Source organism: Plenodomus lingam (assembly GCF_022343315.1).
Source record: "Plenodomus lingam strain CAN1 chromosome Unknown contig_17, whole genome shotgun sequence".
Taxonomy (NCBI): domain Eukaryota; kingdom Fungi; phylum Ascomycota; class Dothideomycetes; order Pleosporales; family Leptosphaeriaceae; genus Plenodomus; species Plenodomus lingam.
In genome coordinates, this window is record NW_027093934.1 from 246,726 (window position 1) to 264,288 (window position 17,563).

Consider the following 17,563-nt stretch of genomic DNA (forward strand, 5'->3'; position numbering starts at 1 on the left):
GCATGGAGCATCGGTGATGCAGTCAAGCGTTGAAAGGTAGGCCGATGGATGATGGGGAAAGTGGGATGAAAGTATCTCCAGTAACAGTCAAGATCTTGCTCAAACGGGTAGGTGTGTGCGATTGGACCCATACCGTAAGGTTGCTCTCCAAAGAGGGTCACACTTTCTTCTTCATCCCTCTGTATCATTGTCTTCGCATCGTACTGACAGATGCCTGCCATCGGATCGATGCTGCTCGCGATAGGCATGCTCGTCATTGGGTAGGTTGTGTCAATATAAGTCAATGCTGGTGCATCGGATGTCTTATCACTCGACACCCATGGATAGGCCATTGTGGATATTGTGGAAGCAGGTGAACGCGATGCGTAGGACCAGGGAGGTTCGATCAGCGACGCATTAGATGACGCGCGTGTCCTATTTGAATCTGGACAGTACGGCATTTGGGGAAACAGGCTGCCATAGTCATTCGACGCGGTTTTCGGTGATACGTAGTCGTCTGAGGACGAGTAACCGGACGACTGGCTATAGAAGTCGGCCCAACCGAGACTGGATGTCGTTCCATCAACTTGCATCTGAATGACTGCAGAGTTGTGGCTTGCGAAAGAGCGGCGGTGCTTGGCTTGGCTAATCATAAGTCAGTACACATGACACATCTTTCTAGATAATGGGTAAAGAGATGCTCAGGCAAGCGCAGATCGCTACGTAATGAAACTCACTTCCGGAATTCAGAACTCGAAGAATAAATGACAGGATTGAAAGTTGACGTGGGAGCTTGAGATGTTCGAGGAAGCTGAGGAGTACGAAACGGATTTGTAGTATACCTTGTGATCGTTGGCGAATCATGTATAGGTGACAAAGGTTGCGGTGTATGGAAAGATGAGCCAGCCGGGAGCGTTGCTACCATACTATCTCCTATATTCTCGTGCCTGGAAGCTTTGGGTAGTTCTGGAGAGCGTTCTTGATCCGGACTAGATGCAGATGCGCGCCGGGACACTTGTCTAGCATCATTGCTGCCACCTGTGAGCTCGAGTAATCTAAGAGATTGAAAGATGACCCACTGTCGTTCCTGGTGCCTTTGCAAGAGATCAATCCGGTAGAAAACCTTGTCACAGTCGGGAAAGTCGCACACTAGTGCACCGTCTTTCGCATGGTTCCTCTGATGTCGTCTAAAAAAGATTAACATAATGACAGATATGTAGCATGTCTTTGCCTACCTCAAGTGCTCTGCACGAGTATAAGACTGGATTAAATCAGCACCGGACACAGACAATCCGCAAGCCAAGAGAACAGAATGGCAGACTTGATTAGGCAAGCAAGCGGGGCGCCTGGGACGACTCACTCTTCCACAATGTTCACAGTTATGCACCTTTAAACCTTTCTTGGCTTTGCTGATGCGCCCCGTTCTTGTATAGTTCACCGAAGAAGGCGAAGACGCCATGATCTCGGGACTAGCTGTCGAATGTTGCTTTGATTTAGTGGTGACGGGGTGGTGTTTTGACGACGGCTCTAGCCTGGAGCAAGTGCGACGGCGGTTTTTGGATGTCGTTTTCGTCTCCAAGCCTCCACTCGATAATGGAGAGCTTCTTTCAGATCTACAGTGGGTAAACTTCGGTTGTTGGACAGCACCAGCGTCAGCCTGCTGCACTTGAAAGGTGTTCGATATTAGTGAATGGTCGTTTGTCTCATTGGGGTTCGACATTCTAAGGAATAGGGCGAGAGAGGTATATATCTCTCCAGCGAGTTTGGCGCCAGGCGGAATCAGAGTTTCAAGTGGAGATGGAGAGGATCGAGCTTGACGCTCCAGATTTGGCGGTACGGTAAACAGCTATGAGCCAAGGACAACTTCTCGCGCAGGATTTGATAGTGTATCTAATGGAAGGTGGCAGGTCATGGGAGGGTAAGAAGACGAATTAAGAAACAGGCGCCAGGGGAAGCGAATGGTAGTGGTATGTGGTAGGCTCGACTAATCCAAATCAGGGTCTTTTGCTGTAATAGAGTATATGTGCTGCGCATGTGGATGTTAAATCGTGGGAGAGGAACTGGAAATATCTGTGGGCTGTGCCCAAGCCAACCCCGGCCCAGGAATATGCTTGAGATGTGGACGGAACCGTTATAGAGGGAGATGATGAGGGTAGAAGCTGCAAGCCTGAATGCACGGCAGGCAGGGAACCATGCTGGGGTGGACGCCAATGGCAGTGCATTGGCCGATCACATTCTACCTATGTAGGTACAATCATGCCCAGAGCTTGAGCCCACGGTTATGGCGGCGGGCGTGCAACCGAACGGTTCAGTCAGTCACACTGAGCAACGAGGCATCCGCGCACCAAAATTGGGACGAGGACCAGGGTCTGCAAGTGGAGCGTGGGAGGCTATCGCGCCGCCAGTCTACGGACCGTTCCCGTCAAACCATCTCGAGGAGAAGGCGGCATACTTTGCTAAAAGCAGCGTGGCTGGCTTGAGTGGAGGACCCGAAATAGAGAACTCAGGTGAAGCAATGAACCGTGCTCAGCCTTCCTGCAACAGCGCACTGCAATCCCGCTTACGATGACCATCAGGATTGCAAGATGCTGTCATCACCGAGACGCACGATCTTGGACTGCGACAAGGAGGAGCAGGTAGGAGCAAGAAGGAAATCTGTGTCGTAATTGCGTCCTGCAAAACTAGGCGAGGAGCTCTTCGGCGATAGTGCCCCTGTTGCATGAAGAGTATTGCCCGACAGTCGCGCGCTGTGCCGGGTTTCGATTGGTAGGACATGGAAACGTCAGGTGCGTGCAGCGGCAGATGTGTAGTCCTGCTGTAGTCCTGCTGTAGCCCCGCTGGGATGCCATGTACCGTATAGAGACACCGGGACACTGCACACAACGGCGATGTCTGCCGTCCCTGAATGGTAGATGTTCCCCTGACGTCGGCGAGGGTGGCTACTGTAAAGCATAGCTTGTGCAAGCGTAGCAATACGCTCATCGACATGCTCTGTAGTGATTCGCTGGCGTTCAAATCTCTGGAGCGTAAGCACGGTTGGTAGTCCCTCCGAGTACGTACGCTATATCCTGCCTAGTAAACTCTAGGGAGAGTGTGTGTACATACATACACAGGCGGCTTCAATTGAGAGCCCGCAATGCCTGACCTGGCTGCTTGACTTCCAGGCCAATCTCCACACGGGACGGTCGTCTGGCCGCCATGACCACAGGGCTGCTTGTGTAGTGGGGGGCCTGACTTCAGCCTGCCTGTCCGCGCGAAGCTTTCAAAACACGTTCACCAAGCTTTCATCAGCCTTTTCTTGCTCCCAACCACGAATAAAACAGGCCGGAGCAGCAGCAGCAGCAGCAGCAAAAAAAAAGAATACACGTTATGTGCTACTTACTTGACGACGTTGATGCTGTTAGACAACGGGCCAGCCCCTGTGTCAGAACTAGAGGGACTGGGATGCTCATGATGTTCATGAGGCTCTAAGCGCCAATCGCAGTGGTAGGCAGTCAGGGACTGCAGAACGCACGTCACGGGCTTCACCGGTTTCCTGGGCTCAAGCTCCTGCACCGCCGCTGTGGAGGAGTGCCAGTCCAGTCTTGATCTTGGGAGGATAGACTTGGCAAAATCGCCTGCAGATTGACATGGAGTTTCAGTTACTGTGATTGCATGACTGAATCCATTTCTTGGTGGCAGAATGTGAGCCTTGCCCTTCAGACGGTTGGTACCTACAAGTATAGCTTACCTAAGTGGTACCTAAAGTTAAGGCTGATTTCTCCCTGATGATCGGCATAACAGCTCCACATCCGAGAGGCTGGGTAGGTAGATGCGAAGGATCTTCATGGTCAGTCTGACATGGCGAAACGACAATTACTATTGCAACATGCAATGACCTTGGAGGGGCGCGTAGGTATTGTACATATATGGCGTAGTATGTACAGCGTTAGCACAGGCCAGCTTACCTATGAGGTTCCACTTGATCGGTCGTCTCGAGTCCTCGGCCATGCTGTACATATGGTACTGTACCGTGTACCTAGACACAACCGGGCCGGTTGATAGGTACGGCACTTGCGAGTCGCAGTGAAGACTGTCAGTCGCTTTACGACTACAACCGACTGTGCCATTTGCTTTTTTCGGCTCAAGCGTGGTGGTTTTAGCTGGAGTATGGAGCTGAAGCAATCTGCTGGCTGCATGAATAAATGTGCACTGTGCTGGGGAGAGCTAAGAGTCCAGGTGCCTTCACACTGGCAGTCTAGCTGATAGTATGCAGGGTCTAAACAGCCGGGCATTGACGTGTCTGGTCGCTGAATTCGGATGTGATGACAAGGCGTGTTTGAGAGGGCTGACAGTAGGCAGCTCCAGCCTTCTCGTACGTTACTGTGTACGTCTGTTGGGCGTGTCATGGGCAGACGCAGCCAGAAGAGGATGCACAACCTTGTCCCGTGTCCCTTGTCCGCGCAGCTCCAGGTAGGTAGCTAAGTCCGTACCCACGACTACCTAAGAAACCAAGGTACAGTACCCGGCATGGCCAGAGGTAGGTCGAGGTGAGTCGGTGGAAAAGGTCGAGAACCTGTGCTGTCCCGCCCATCAGGCCATGGTTTGGTGCCATTGCGCACAAGTGCACCAAAGCGGCCCTCCTTTTGAATCCATCGAGATTGCGATTCAGCCCTTTGGCAAGCAGCGCGGCAAAGACTCCCGCGTGTGTGGGCAGCGGGCGGGCCGATTGCGCGTGTGGAGAAGACGATGGGTTAGGTTAGGTATGTAATTGTGTCGTGTTTGTTCACGATGTACCTACGGTGCACGGTACCGGTAGGTACACACATTGAACACAGCGGTACCGTACCGGGGGCACTTAGCCTTTGCGCATCGGCAGATCTGGAAAAAGGTGCTCTGCGACGCATGATTTCGTACTCGTTTTGCTACTGGAATCCGTCACTATCAGGAAAGAGTGGTGTAGGGTAGGGAAGTGGTGGAGAGTGGTGAAAGGGTGGTGCTACTAGGTACAAGTCAAGTCAGATAGGTAGCTCAGGTGGCTCCTTCCGAAGGCCCAGGGAAGCCGGGAGGGAAGAAGCCCACAATCAAGCTGGTTGGAACGCGGCTTCCGTCTTGTTCCCCATGTACGGGTCATTGGGGAAGGCACGACCACCCTACGGTACAATACGGTAAAGTACGATATGGTACAGTATGGTACAGTATGGTACAGTATGGTACCGGTACTTGGCCAGGTAGCCAGCACAGCCTCGACACTACGGTAGTGACTACATGGGTAGATACTTCTATAGTGCACACTGCTCTATAGTCTGCCATCTATCCACACTGTCCAGCAAGCAAGTAGTACTACTGTTACCACGATACCTGGATCCTGCCACTCCTTGTCGTTGCCGCGGGTGCCGCCAGTCGGTCGTCGAGGTCAATGATGCGCCACAATGATCGGTTCCAGTATCGCCACAGTCCATCCATCCATAGGTACCGTACCGGTAATCGTCTCCAAAAATTCATCCTTCACTCAGATGCACAAAGGCCCATTTGCCCTTCTGTCCTGGCATTCTCCTCTAGGCGCACCAAAGCACCATTGCACTGCTGTGTGGGTGCGGTGTGGGTGGCCTATCTGCAGCTAGGTATCAGCAGTGGCTGTTCCTTCCCGCTGCTAAACTTAGAGGCAGCGCACCGTCACCATAGGTCATCTCCCATCCCATTCTTGTGGTCTTCGGACTTCCTCACTTCGATCCCCCCCCCCTCCCCCCCCAGTCCAGATCAATCTGCCTCGCCAAACCCATCGACCATCCATGCTGTGCACATGAGACAATCTACCTTCGCGATCCGACGATGCCCCGGCCTGGACTGGCAGCTGAAGCCATCCATTCACACGCTGTCGCATTGTTCGCCATTCTTGTCCTAGCTCGGTCCGCCTTGCCCAAAACCTATTCCATCCTCTCTCTGCTCTCGTCTCACACTGCCGCACAACGTCATGGCCCATGCTGGCGAAATCCTGCATCTTCCCTATTTCTCACCTCAGCACACTCTTCTTTTGTTCCATGATGACAAGCCTAACATGCTCTGCTCGAGCCGCCGTGCTACTTGAAGCTTACAGGCTCACATGCTTGCCATTCGCTACACATACATATGTGGATGGATGGACCCACGTCCGCTCTCGCTTTTCTAAACCTACGCTATGTCTGCATGACTACCGTACATGTTGGCTGCCCAGGTCCGAGCTCTCTGTCACCCTGGCCCTGAGCGCCCTAGTACAGCGAACCTGTCTCGGGCCCAGCAAAGGCGAAGATACCGAATCGGCTTCGGGATGAAGGACATATTCAACTTTCAATCATGTCGCCTGCCATGGTTGCAGATCTGGTCGTTTTGCAATGAGACAATCTCGAGTCTTCTGTCATCAATTCCAAACGATCAGGAGCGGTAGGTAAATCCGTCATTGGCGAATGCCTGTATGCCATCAGCCTTGGCTGGTGGGCATTTCCAGCCAGCTCTACCGTTGTCCTCCTTTCTCTGTACCCTGCCCTTGACTCCTGGTATGACAAACACTCTAAAAGCATAGATTTGCTACAGTCTGGTGATTTCTGGCACGTCATGCTGTACTGGTGCATTGCTCGGAAAGGTAGCGACCGGAAAAACACAAAGTTTTGGGTTCCTGCATTCGAGCTTACACTCTTTGTGTCTGTCTGAGTCATGTTTGATAGGACATTGGGATCAGACGCGAAAAGAAGAGGAATTCGAACGTGCCAAAGTATCGGGTCCTGGATTTGCTGAAAGTAAACTCCGTCTCCTGGTACCTGGGCTCTCGATTCTAACCGAAAGTTCAGGCGGCCATCCAACACTAGGTAGGCCAGTATCCAACTACCTACATGTCCGTTTGCTTTCGCCAATATTCAGAATGAAGTCAAGGTCCCTCCTCAAGAGCATTACGGACAGATTTCCCTGGTACATTTCATAGCGACCTCTAGCTTATTAGCAAAATGCATCGTCACACTGCGCCTTCCGCAATGGTCAGAAAACGCAACTAAGACTTCTTAGCATGATATAGAGAGTCAGAGCCTTACTTGTCCCTGCTTTCAGCGCCTCTGGACTACCTTGCCAGCAACCATCATGCTGGTACCAGCAGAGAAACAGCTAGCGAGCCAACCAGCACACATCTCTTCCTCAGCCTTGCTCGTTGTTATGTAGCTCAAGCAACGAATTACTATTGGAGCATAGTTTCCGGGTAACGGAACGAATGGTTTGAAGACGTACCCAAACTGGCGTTCATTACCTCACAGCGCCTTGGCGTATGCATAGTGTTTCTACTCTACACACAGGCAAGCGGCAAGCCCAGCTAGGCGATAAAACGCTCTCCGAAACGACAAAATAGGATTTGCTGTTGGGTGATGCTGGGAAGCTTGCTGATTCTGGTGAGCTTCGTCTTGATGGCCTGGGTTGATGCTTGATGCAGGAGGCCATGGCCGGTACGATCCATATGGCTCACTGATGTGATCTAGAATCTGTAGACTTGTTCCGACATAAGGCTACACCATAGGCTAATGCTACGGCAAACTCAATGTCCGGTGGATTGACATTAGCATGGCTTCTTCTACGACTACACATTCATTCAGAATCAGGACGATAGAGACGAGGATCACGTTCTCACAGGCACTCCTTCCCTACAGTATTCTGTACACATTCGTCGATGAAATGTTACCATTTTATCAAAGTCTATCCCATTTCCACAACAAAGACTGGCTCTCTGTAGTAGGAGGAGGCACGAGTGGTGACTGAAGAGCCGACAAAAACGCCAAGAGCCCCACTAGGTACCGTAGCGCTAACGTCAGGTTAGTCGCAGCTGTCACAACTCCGGCATCGCTTCCTTTGTAACGACACTCGTTCTCTTATATTGACATTCAGGCCTCGGCTGGCTTCGATGCTGCACAATTTTGCTGTAGCCCCCCACCATGGTGGTCCTGTTCGACCTGGAAGACGTTGATGGGCCCACCGTCAAGCCGCTGCACCACCCCTCACTGTCTTGGGTGGAGGCGGAGACGGGGCAGAGGGTAAGGGAGGCAAAGACGTTGGGGGATGCGAGGGATGCAAAGGAGACGGACTTGGTGGGCAATGCACGCGGAGCAGACGAAGCAGAGGAGAGAGCGAACCCCAATGTGAATGGATTCAGCGCCGCCTTGAGCTGTTATCCGTGAGCCAGAACCAACACGCGCAAGGACAAGACTCCGCGCCCTGATGGATGCTGACCGCAGCCACGGCATACAGAATCGTGAGACAGCTGGCCAGCCAGCTCGACCTCAACACGCTGCATGCCTTGTCGCGCACGTGCAGGCAGTTTCGCGCGAATCTGCTCGAGTATCGCAGCCAGCTCGTCAAGCACACGCTGCACTGCAGCAACGAAGGCCCCGCGACCGGGCCTACATCAGCGCATCAGCTGACCAGCGGTCGCGTTGGCATTTGTGCCCGCGACATGGTGGGTGAATGCCAGCGCTGTGCGACGGTCGTGTGCCGGGTAGGATGGCCCGTCTCCTATTCTTGTTTCTTATTCCTGCTCCCCTACTTGTTTCCTTTCCTGTCTACTAGATCTTCTGCTTCCAATGTCTCTCCATGGCCCAAGGTACTTGACCAGCCGCTAATCCAAAGGCCACGCAGAATTGCACCATGAAACCTCCGCCAACGCCAACACTGCGTGCCCGCCACCGTCGCCTATGCCGCACGTGCTCCAAGGCCCCGCTGGTTCTCCATCTGGCCAGCGGGAAGCACCGCGGACCACTGTCTGCCTCGGCCGCATCATCGGCATCTAGCTCCCCTGACTCACGGCCCTTCTTGCTCAACCACATGGACCAGCCCCGTGCATTCACGGCCCCTGCCTTTGAACGAACGCCTTGCAACTGTGACAACGTGGTTTGGCTATGCAGCCCATGTGGCAAAGACCTCAAGAATGCCGATACCATGTACGTCCGTGGCTGGAGCTGGCGCACCCGATACAGTCACTATCTGGGTGGTGTTGGCACCGGGGCCGGTGAAGGCAACGAAGGTGTCGAATGCGGCAGAGGCAATACGTGTCTCGGCGCACGTATTGTTGAGCACGAGACCTGTCAGCAAGACATTCTCGATGCACTCGAGAAAGAAAACATAGCCCACCCCGAATCCCCGGAGCGCTGGAGAGGCACCAGCTACCTTGCCCAAGAGATAGAGGGCATTGGTGGCGTGCTCAAAGTCAAGCACAAGAAGCAGGTGCGCGTCGGAGAGTGTGTCAAGCTCTACGAGGACGAACGCGAGAAGTCAATACAATATCTCGAGCGCGAAGTCACGGGGAAACTTCGGAGCTGGTGCTCTTGGTGCGACAGAGTCGTCTTAGGGGAGAAGGACGAAGTTACTTCAGACGGGCTGACACGAGTTCCTAGCACATCTAGCTTCTCTTCGTCTACAAGTCAGGGCCCTCACATGATGCCTAATCCAATGCCAGCGAGGTGATTTGTTTATGGAGTTTGCGGGATAACAGTGTTGTCCCTCGACATCTGAGCGGAAAGTAGATCTTCCACAAGACCAAGTTCATACTATAATGATGAGCTTTGGACCTTGAAACAATTCGAAACGATCGCTTTGCAATATTTGCCAATTTTATCAATCCAAATTTACCACTGACAATAACACACTGTAGCACTTTAAATGCACTGACAGACAACGGATCGACACTGCCATATCCATTTACAATCTCTCCTCCAATTGGCACTCCGCTTAATCAGATAATTACAATAAACCAAAATCTAGAGTCCTGGCGAACCCTTCCGGTCGTTCCTCACCCAAAAGCAAGTGTCGATTTAAGATTTGGTCCGAGCCTGAAATCGTCATTGATGATACAAATTGCAGCTACGAGTATCAATCTTAAACTGTCTTCTACTGCTAGAGCCCATGCCCTGAGTCTAGGCCTTCCCACCTGTACAACATTACCTATGTAAGCCTTGGACCCCCATTTTTCTCTATAAACAGGTCACTGTGGGGCCACTCCCCACATTATCATCAAAAAAAAGTTGGGCTGAGATATCACCGCAGCAGACATGTAGGGGGGTTTCACGAGAAGCCCAGGGGCCACGGTTGCGCAAGTGAAGACGAGATTCACAAATGACAATGAGAGAACAGTGCTGTTCAATTCCGAAAGGTGCGAGACTTCATCGCCATCATCACCAATCATGACTTAGGAAAAGGAAGATGGGAAAATCTTTTGGATTGATAGTATATACACGAACTAACTGTAACTCACCCCTTCCCAACCACATGCCATTTTCTTCCCTCACATCAAGCCTTCTATAAACTCTACTGTCCAAACATATAAGTAGGAATAACAATATCCGAGACCACCCATGTCTTGCCCCCATCGCTCGTCGTCATATCACCAACCACACCCCGGTCCTTCCTCAATGTGCCAGAATAGCCTCGGTTTGGCTTGTCCAGCGTGATCTTCGTATCAATCCATTTGTGCTCTGGAATCGTTCCGCAGTCGGTAGCCTGACACTCGACCGCACTGCCCCATCCCTCGGCGTGTCCGCTGTTGGTGGAGAGCGTGGAGACCTGGCGGCCGTTTACGAGGACCGTTTGTGTGTAGTTTTGGGAGCGGTCGTCGAATTTGTCTGCAGAAAAAGAGAAAGAAATGATTAGCATTAGTTGCTTTACCCTGGCCACTAACTCTAGCTAACAGCCTCTCTCCACATTAAAGGGTGGAAAAATTCAGAAGTTCACTCACAATGCATAGTGACCCTATCCTCCGCATTCGCATCCTCTCCAGGCGCCGCTACCGGCTCCTGCGTCCCATCACCTTTCAAAACTAATGTGTATGCGAAAATGCTCCATTGCGGGCGACCGGTGTTGTCAGCAATGGATTGGATGAGGTCGCCCTTGGTTGTGCCCATGCCCACCCAAAGTGACACGGATCCACCGTTGCCACCCTTGGGGAGAATCAGAGTGGATGTGGCTTCGCGGATGAAGGTGCCCTTTTGCCCGGTGCTAAAGGCGGGGCCAAAGGCTGCGAGGGCGAGGACGGATAGGGAGGAGAAGGAAGGCATGGTGGTGGTGGTGTAGTGTGGAGTGGGTTATTGTGGAAGGATGAAGTGGAGTGATAGATATGGAATATGCAGTCTCATTTATAGTCACCTTTCAACTCGTATTTACAGCTAGTTCCACTATCTTTCTCGTTCCTCTAACAAAGCCACATTCTGCCTCGGAGTTCACTCTTTTCTATTCCTCCCCAATGAAACCCCCCCCTCCCATGATTCTCGTATCACTCAACCCTTTCACACCTCTCGTATCACTCAACCCTTTCATACCTCTCGTGTCACTCGCCTTTATTATTCCTCGTATGAATTCGCGCCTTCTACTTGCCCGTAAGGCCCACCTTGTCCGTGGTTCCTCACTTGAATTGCTTTGGGGTACGAGTCCATATACTTATCTTGGGAAGGATCTGCGTTTCACCTATATATCCTTCACGGAGATCAACTTGTCCAGGGCGTTTCGCAACACAAAAGTGACTAAAATAACTGGATTCTGAATTGTTTTCAACATGCCCTAGGACTTGTGCTGCTGGAAAAGTATCTACAGAACGACATGCGAACTATCGCCGGGACATCGTGGTCTATTGTCAGGCCATGGCGTGCGCGCGCATGGTAGGACTATGGGGTATGGCGTGCCCTGCGCCTATATATACTATTCTATTCGTGAATAATCCATTCAAGGATTATATGCACCTTTTTGGTTGTTTGGCGCAGTGGGAATAGACACCGTGTCCTAACATCTATAATCTCACCGGAGTAATGGGTACGGGTAACGGGACATAGGCACGTCGGGTTGTTTTCCTTGGTAGTTCCCGTATAACGGTTTACCTACCGGGCTTGGCTGGACTAATGCTGCATATTGATCAGTTCGATTCCTCGCACACCAATGAGCCGGCTTTGATACGTAGACTAGCAAGGATACAGGCCGTGGTTGCAATCGGTAGGTCCCCTTGTAGTCATGAACTATAACAAGTGGAGTGCCAGTTTGATGTTAGGGCGCAGGGACATCTGAAACATCGTAAATTTAATTCCTACTGATCAATCTAGAGTAATGGGCATATGCAGAACTTAATGTCTCAGATATACAGGACTGCCCTTCTGGCCCTCTATCCAGCTACGGATCTTGACACAGACTATTTCTAGTACTGTGTGAGGCGAAGGAGGAGCTTGGTATCGAAGTTATTACCTATTCAAAGGTCTAGCTCAATAATTAACCCTTAGTTAATCGCAAGAGTCCCAAGCCAATACATCACCATGTAACCCACAGTAGCCAAATTTGAACTCCATGATGCACAAAAGTTGGGTATAGTATTTGACAGCGCCACATAACCAAGTATTTCGCAGAATAGGAGGCAGACTTTGTCCAAGAAACACCCATACGCCTTGTACATATATAATCCAGTGGCAACAATATGCGCTGCGTCAAGGGAGGCTTCTCAATCAACGATGAAAAACCGAGCGCCCTGTAGAGCACTATGATTTCTAGCTGGCAGCAGTTGTTGGAACAGGCTTTGGGGTCTCTTTGTCCTTCTCGCGCTTCCTTTCGCTTTTCCTACGTCGGCGCGAAGGTTGATAGACATCATTGAAATTGATGTTGACAGCAAGCATCTTAAGCTCACCATCAGGCGAATGTACCAAGTCGCCAAGTAGTACGCTGATCCGACTCTTGAAGTCTTCGACCAATGCACCCAAGCGCTTTTGAAGAGCAGGGAGCACGTCGTCCTCACCCAAGCCACTAGCACCAATCTTGAGAAGCGGTGGTGCGAAGGGCGAATCCGAGTCCGATCGAGAAGCTGCACGGGCAGTAGCGAATGGGTCTGGAGACGATGGCTGTACGTCTTTCTCCGTCAGACCCCATCGGCCGGCGGCTGTTCGTGTCTCTATTTTGGCCGCGTGCTCCTGCCTGCGGGTGAACTCAGCCACGGAGAAGGAATAAAGACCGTCGACGGCATCTTTGTATGCTAGCATCGTCTTCAGGAGTTCATGCAATTGGCCAGTGAAGTCGATGCTTTGGCTTCCGAGTAACCCTTTCCTTGTGATGTTGTTGAGGTACTTGGCATGCGCTTCGATCATATCATCCAAGGTACTCTCCGGTTTGTTTAGAGCCTTCTGAAGATCAATCCAGGATGACTCAATGACCTCAAACAGGATGTAGTGTTGAAGCTGATTCACAAAATGCACCATCTCGGCCATTGCACAACGCGCCTGTTTCCAGTCGGCGCCGACCTTGTCGGTGACTGTGCCAAGAACACCACGAGCGCCCGTCATGCACCGCCGCCACGTAGAACCGAGAGCAAACTCAACACGTTTGACTCTCCAGAGGAAGTTGAATACCTTGAGGTATTGCTTTGAGCCGAATGGTGTAACAATGACGTCGACCGGTGCATCAATCTTGTATTCTAGGGTGAAGACATCCCAGCCAATTTCTCCATGCGAAAGCTCAAGCATACGCGCATCAAGCCGACGAAGGACGTCTGATGTGTCGAATTGCGCATTCGAGTTACGCACAGCGTGCTCAAGCTGAGCAGTAAGTGTATGACGGTATTGTGTGTTTGCTGGTCGATCGAGGTTGGATGACAGAGATTCCATCAAAACGGCGATGAAATCACCGGCACCGAGCAGCATGTACTTCTTCAGTGCTTGTAGATGATCGAAAAGCTTGAACTTGTTGGCCATGAGGTCAATGAGGCGGGCCATGGTGGTCTTATAAGCATCACCAATGGATCGCTCTAGATTGGCCGTGTCTCCGTACTGCAGCTCTTTTGAAGCCTCTTTCGAATAAGTGTCCACCCAGGCAGCATCCCCACAGCCATATCGGATGAAGTTCAGCGTCTTGCCGATCAAAAAGACCTTTCTGGCAAAGTCCTCGGTGACGATAGTTGGTACCATCTTGCCATCCAATCTGTATTTATCCTCCCACACGCTCGTTGCACCACCTTTTCCCTCGTTGCCATTCGCCTCGACAATTTCGTCTTCGCTCTGCTCGGAAACAAAGAACTCGCCGTAAGGATCGGAGAGCTCTCCGTCATAGACCCATTGTCTAAGCATATCGTAGAAGGGCCGAGTGACGTCCGAAAGTAAGCGTTCTGCAAATGCCATGACATAGGGGTCGCCGTGATTGAGTGAGAAGGAGTGAATGAGGGCGATGAGCTGCCCTCCTTTTTTCTTCTTGGACTCCTCCACCATAAGCGTCATCAGACGCAGGCCCATTGTAGGTTCCCTTGTCCAGATCAGACATCGCTTGAGTGTTACACCAGCTTTGGAGACGCCTTGATGGGCAGAATTCTGGCTCAGCTGCGTCATTGCACGCCTAATCTGGCCCTCCAAAGTTGCAACCAGACCCAGGTATGCTCGTAGTTCTTTGGCTAGAGCTGACTGGAAGCTTTGTCCGATAAGGCCTCCACCGCCAGAGTCAACAAACTCAGCTAGGCCGCGATACAAGATGGCAGGTTCGGCCAGGCTATGTAGTAGGCTGATGATGGGCACAGGCAGGTTCGACGGGAGCTTGAGCGCAGTAGAAGAGGCAAAGACGAGGTTCGTAGAAGATAGTCCTTGTAGAGTGAAGGGCAAATCGCGGAGAAGCGCAGGTTCCGACGGCCCCATGTCGGTTTTTGCTGCTGCTGCTGCTGCTACACCGGATGGCTGCTCCTTGTTATGCTCTTGGGTACGTTTCTCCCGCCGTTTGTCGTGCTTCTCCACGACTGGCGTGGATCTTGATGTGGCCTTGGGCGAACCGGTATTGGCAGGGAGCTGCGTGAGGCCGGGCTTCGCAAAGGCCTCTCGAAAGGCTGGCGCCTGGGATCCCGTTTGATGGCTCTTGGAGGGTGTTGTAGGGTCACGGTTACGGTTACGGTTATGTTCACGGTCACGGTCACGGTCACGGGACTGGATCTGTTGAACTGCAGGTGGAGACGGATTTTGCTCGGGGGGGCCAGGCTGGTCGCCCAGCATGTACAGAAAGTATAGCATGCGCCATTTCTGGTCGAGGACTGTCTGTGTTTCGAGGCGGGAGAGAAGGTTGTGCAGGCGCGCGCTTTTCTGCCGGTCGTTGTGCGGCCCAGATACTGGGTGCAGAGGTCAGCCCCGAGTAAGCATGATGGAGGGCCCATTCGTCACCACAAGCCCTATCATGGATCACGTCTATAATTACCTTTTTGGTCTATCAAGCTGGCGATGTGGTGGACATCGGGCACCAGGGCAGCATCGCCAGCGCCCGTCAGCGTCTCCATGGCGAAGTCAAAGGCATCTTCGAAGCGTTGATTCGCTGTATCCTCGTCTTCTTCGGGGTCCTCGGGCACAATGCGGACCAGGAGCTCGTTCAACGCGTGTTGGACGCGTTCCCGGTGCAAAGTAGCCATGATGACGCGTTGTTTGGGCCCATGGTCGTGGTGTTGATGTTTGGGATTGACGTCGCGGGGTCTGGTCTGTGCGCAACTCCCCACCTTTCCCATCAGTCTGTGCCCGTATCATGTATGTTCCCAAGCTTCACTACCACACCGGTAGCTGATACATACTAAGGTAGTACTGTACTCACCTGGCCGATCACCCTCCACCTTCACAATGATGTCTGTATATGTATACAGTCATAACAGCCCTACACCTGAGGGACCGAACAATCATGCAAAAGGCGCTGAAACTGACCTGGGCCCTTACCGGTACCCCGACCGCTGCCATGAGTGGGCTATCCCAAGTAGACATGATCTATCTGTCTTCCCTCACTCACCTTCGCCCCTACAACTGTTGACATTTTTCTTTAAAGTCAGGTGAGAGACTGTTGGGACCATATATGGTCTTAGCATATAGAAACCTTGCCAAACATCTTCCTCCGTTTTCTCCCTATCCACCCCCTTCAATTTCTGCCGCTTTCTTCTTGTCTCCGCCCGCCCTGCATCTACTGTAGTGAACATTTCATGGATAATCTTAAAGAAGATTCGCCGGTCGTGCCCACGTCTCCTGCTTCGACGATGGCTACGATTCCCACTGTCGACGTCGATTCTACTTTATCACAGAGTCCCAAGGTGGCACTTACGAGTGGAGAGACCACTGATCAAAGCGATGTGAACCAAAAGCAGTCTCCGAATGTTCGCACCAACTTCATGCCCCATCAGTGAGTGGCTGCAATTAGTCGATGAGTGTGCCATACTGAATTGCAGTAGAATGCTCATGCAGACGGCGTTAACGGTGGAGTATGGCAAGGACCCTACCATCACCCCTATCATCATTCATGAGGAGATTTTACGTTGCCATAGCATCCTGTTCAGCCAATGCTGCGAGAAAGCCAAAGCCATGCGGGATAAATATGCAGAATGCCGAGCGCTGCTGCAAGCGCTGGGGGCCTATCTCTTCCCCGAGGTCACAGTCCAGCGATTCGAGAAAGAGCGCCTTGAGCTGAAGGTGAGACTTTGTAGATCATATACACCTGAGATGACCGAGCCCTCCTGTATGAAGCAGTCAACTCAAAATGATACTTAGCTCTTGTTTTTCTAAATTCTTCTAACATTTACCAGGCCATCCCGTTGCTCATGGAACTGTCGACAAATTATCCGCTCAAGTCATACCAGCGTTTGATCAAAGAAACCGTTGATGAGGCTGTGGATGAAGAAGTTCACAATAAAAACGTCAAGCCTGTATCATTCGCTACCGGACCCGGGGGTGTGAGGAAGAAAGAGTCTAGGGATATGACGCGCGCTGCGAGCCTTGATGCACGCTTAGGATTTCTCAAATCACGAGGTGTACGAGAGGTGGCGGAGCAGCTCTACGCCAAACTCCACCAAATAGAAAAACAGGAGAGGTTCAAAGCCCAGACGAATTCTTTGACAGCTTTAGCACAGAACCGTCTTCTGCTGCCAGATACGGATGATGTTACCGTCCAACTGCTAGTGCAATGGATCTATCGCGGCACACTTGATGGACACGATGCAAATCAGACATACGCATTGATGAACCTGGCAAAAAGACTTGGGGTAGAAGTGCTCAGCGAGTTGTGCCTGGGCATCCTTGTCAATCGTCTAAAGGACACTTTGCAGGCGGCTCGTGTGGCAGGTTTTCCATTCGCCCATCTGCTAGGGTATGGTTCTGGCCCCGCCAATCAATTGCTCGACATTGTTTTCAATAAGGTATTCCTCGAAAACGACCCCCCAAAGAGACTCAAGGAGTTAGTCATCAATGCCATCGCAGATGACCTGAACATGGAGCTTTGGAACCACCTTAAAAGCACTTTGAGCCACGAACTTGCTTTACAACTTATCGAAGCCATGATACTTCGGGGCCGAATCAAAGACGAACAGCCGGGTGAAGTACCCATGAATTTGGAAGAATGTGATATTACAGGAGAATGATACCAAAGCGAAGTTACCACAACTCGGTATTGATGCGCATGGCTCGACTCGAGATGCCTACATTGGATTCAAGAGTGCCTTCGACGTGGGTGGATAGAACAGCCAAGGCTGATCAATGATTTCATGGACAGGAATAGGCATGGCTTGCACCCTTTGTGATTTGGAAGTGGTCTGATTTTGAGCTTTATAGAAAGGCTCCGTCGGCGTCCTGTTGTGCAGTGCAGC

General features: G+C 51.6%; 10 protein-coding genes across 10 annotated transcripts; 3 read left to right on the plus strand and 7 right to left on the minus strand.

The window, feature by feature from the left end:
* Positions 1–22: 22 nt before the first annotated feature.
* On the minus strand, positions 23–1,438 carry IAQ61_003082 (uncharacterized protein; the record flags this gene model as incomplete). Its single annotated transcript, XM_066095827.1, has 6 exons — positions 23–75; positions 134–624; positions 822–1,010; positions 1,059–1,166; positions 1,215–1,240; positions 1,340–1,438. The coding sequence occupies 6 exons, from the start codon at positions 1,436–1,438 to the stop codon at positions 23–25; spliced, it is 966 nt and encodes a 321-aa protein (XP_065954072.1).
* An 822-nt stretch (positions 1,439–2,260) lies between these two features.
* On the plus strand, positions 2,261–2,548 carry IAQ61_003083 (uncharacterized protein; the record flags this gene model as incomplete). The annotated part of the gene is made up of 1 exon (XM_066095828.1): positions 2,261–2,548. The coding sequence occupies one exon, from the start codon at positions 2,261–2,263 to the stop codon at positions 2,546–2,548; it is 288 nt and encodes a 95-aa protein (XP_065954073.1).
* An 809-nt stretch (positions 2,549–3,357) lies between these two features.
* IAQ61_003084 (uncharacterized protein) lies at positions 3,358–3,969 on the minus strand (the record flags this gene model as incomplete). The annotated part of the gene is made up of 2 exons (XM_066095829.1): positions 3,358–3,675; positions 3,904–3,969. The coding sequence occupies 2 exons, from the start codon at positions 3,967–3,969 to the stop codon at positions 3,358–3,360; spliced, it is 384 nt and encodes a 127-aa protein (XP_065954074.1).
* A 2,309-nt stretch (positions 3,970–6,278) lies between these two features.
* Positions 6,279–6,650, minus strand: IAQ61_003085 (uncharacterized protein; the record flags this gene model as incomplete). Its single annotated transcript, XM_066095830.1, has 1 exon — positions 6,279–6,650. One exon carries the CDS (start codon positions 6,648–6,650, stop codon positions 6,279–6,281), a length of 372 nt encoding a protein of 123 aa, XP_065954075.1.
* Positions 6,651–7,771: 1,121 nt separating this feature from the next.
* IAQ61_003086 (uncharacterized protein) lies at positions 7,772–10,158 on the plus strand. The gene is made up of 3 exons (XM_003844699.2): positions 7,772–8,143; positions 8,218–8,464; positions 8,605–10,158. The coding sequence occupies exons 1-3, from the start codon at positions 7,905–7,907 to the stop codon at positions 9,427–9,429; spliced, it is 1,311 nt and encodes a 436-aa protein (XP_003844747.2). The 5' UTR covers positions 7,772–7,904; the 3' UTR covers positions 9,430–10,158.
* Positions 10,159–10,269: 111 nt separating this feature from the next.
* Positions 10,270–10,614, minus strand: IAQ61_003087 (uncharacterized protein; the record flags this gene model as incomplete). Its single annotated transcript, XM_066095831.1, has 1 exon — positions 10,270–10,614. The coding sequence occupies one exon, from the start codon at positions 10,612–10,614 to the stop codon at positions 10,270–10,272; it is 345 nt and encodes a 114-aa protein (XP_065954076.1).
* Positions 10,615–10,688: 74 nt separating this feature from the next.
* Positions 10,689–11,015, minus strand: IAQ61_003088 (uncharacterized protein; the record flags this gene model as incomplete). Its single annotated transcript, XM_003844700.2, has 1 exon — positions 10,689–11,015. One exon carries the CDS (start codon positions 11,013–11,015, stop codon positions 10,689–10,691), a length of 327 nt encoding a protein of 108 aa, XP_003844748.2.
* A 1,467-nt stretch (positions 11,016–12,482) lies between these two features.
* IAQ61_003089 (uncharacterized protein) lies at positions 12,483–14,951 on the minus strand (the record flags this gene model as incomplete). Its single annotated transcript, XM_003844701.2, has 1 exon — positions 12,483–14,951. One exon carries the CDS (start codon positions 14,949–14,951, stop codon positions 12,483–12,485), a length of 2,469 nt encoding a protein of 822 aa, XP_003844749.2.
* Positions 14,952–15,127: 176 nt separating this feature from the next.
* On the minus strand, positions 15,128–15,451 carry IAQ61_003090 (uncharacterized protein; the record flags this gene model as incomplete). Its single annotated transcript, XM_066095832.1, has 1 exon — positions 15,128–15,451. One exon carries the CDS (start codon positions 15,449–15,451, stop codon positions 15,128–15,130), a length of 324 nt encoding a protein of 107 aa, XP_065954077.1.
* A 513-nt stretch (positions 15,452–15,964) lies between these two features.
* On the plus strand, positions 15,965–17,338 carry IAQ61_003091 (uncharacterized protein; the record flags this gene model as incomplete). Its single annotated transcript, XM_003844702.1, has 3 exons — positions 15,965–16,107; positions 16,157–16,394; positions 16,508–17,338. The coding sequence occupies 3 exons, from the start codon at positions 15,965–15,967 to the stop codon at positions 17,336–17,338; spliced, it is 1,212 nt and encodes a 403-aa protein (XP_003844750.1).
* Positions 17,339–17,563: the final 225 nt, after the last annotated feature.

What these genes read in the sequence shown, in the direction of transcription:
- IAQ61_003086 (XM_003844699.2), top strand. Translation starts at nt 7,905, where the DNA reads ATGGTGGTCCTGTTCGACCTGGAAGACGTTGATGGGCCCACCGTCAAG. An exon ending in GCCGCCTTGAGCTGTTATCC is followed by an intron (nt 8,144 to 8,217) that starts GTGAGCCAGAAC and finishes CACGGCATACAG; the next exon opens with AATCGTGAGACAGCTGGCCA. An exon ending in GTGCGACGGTCGTGTGCCGG is followed by an intron (nt 8,465 to 8,604) that starts GTAGGATGGCCC and finishes AAGGCCACGCAG; the next exon opens with AATTGCACCATGAAACCTCC.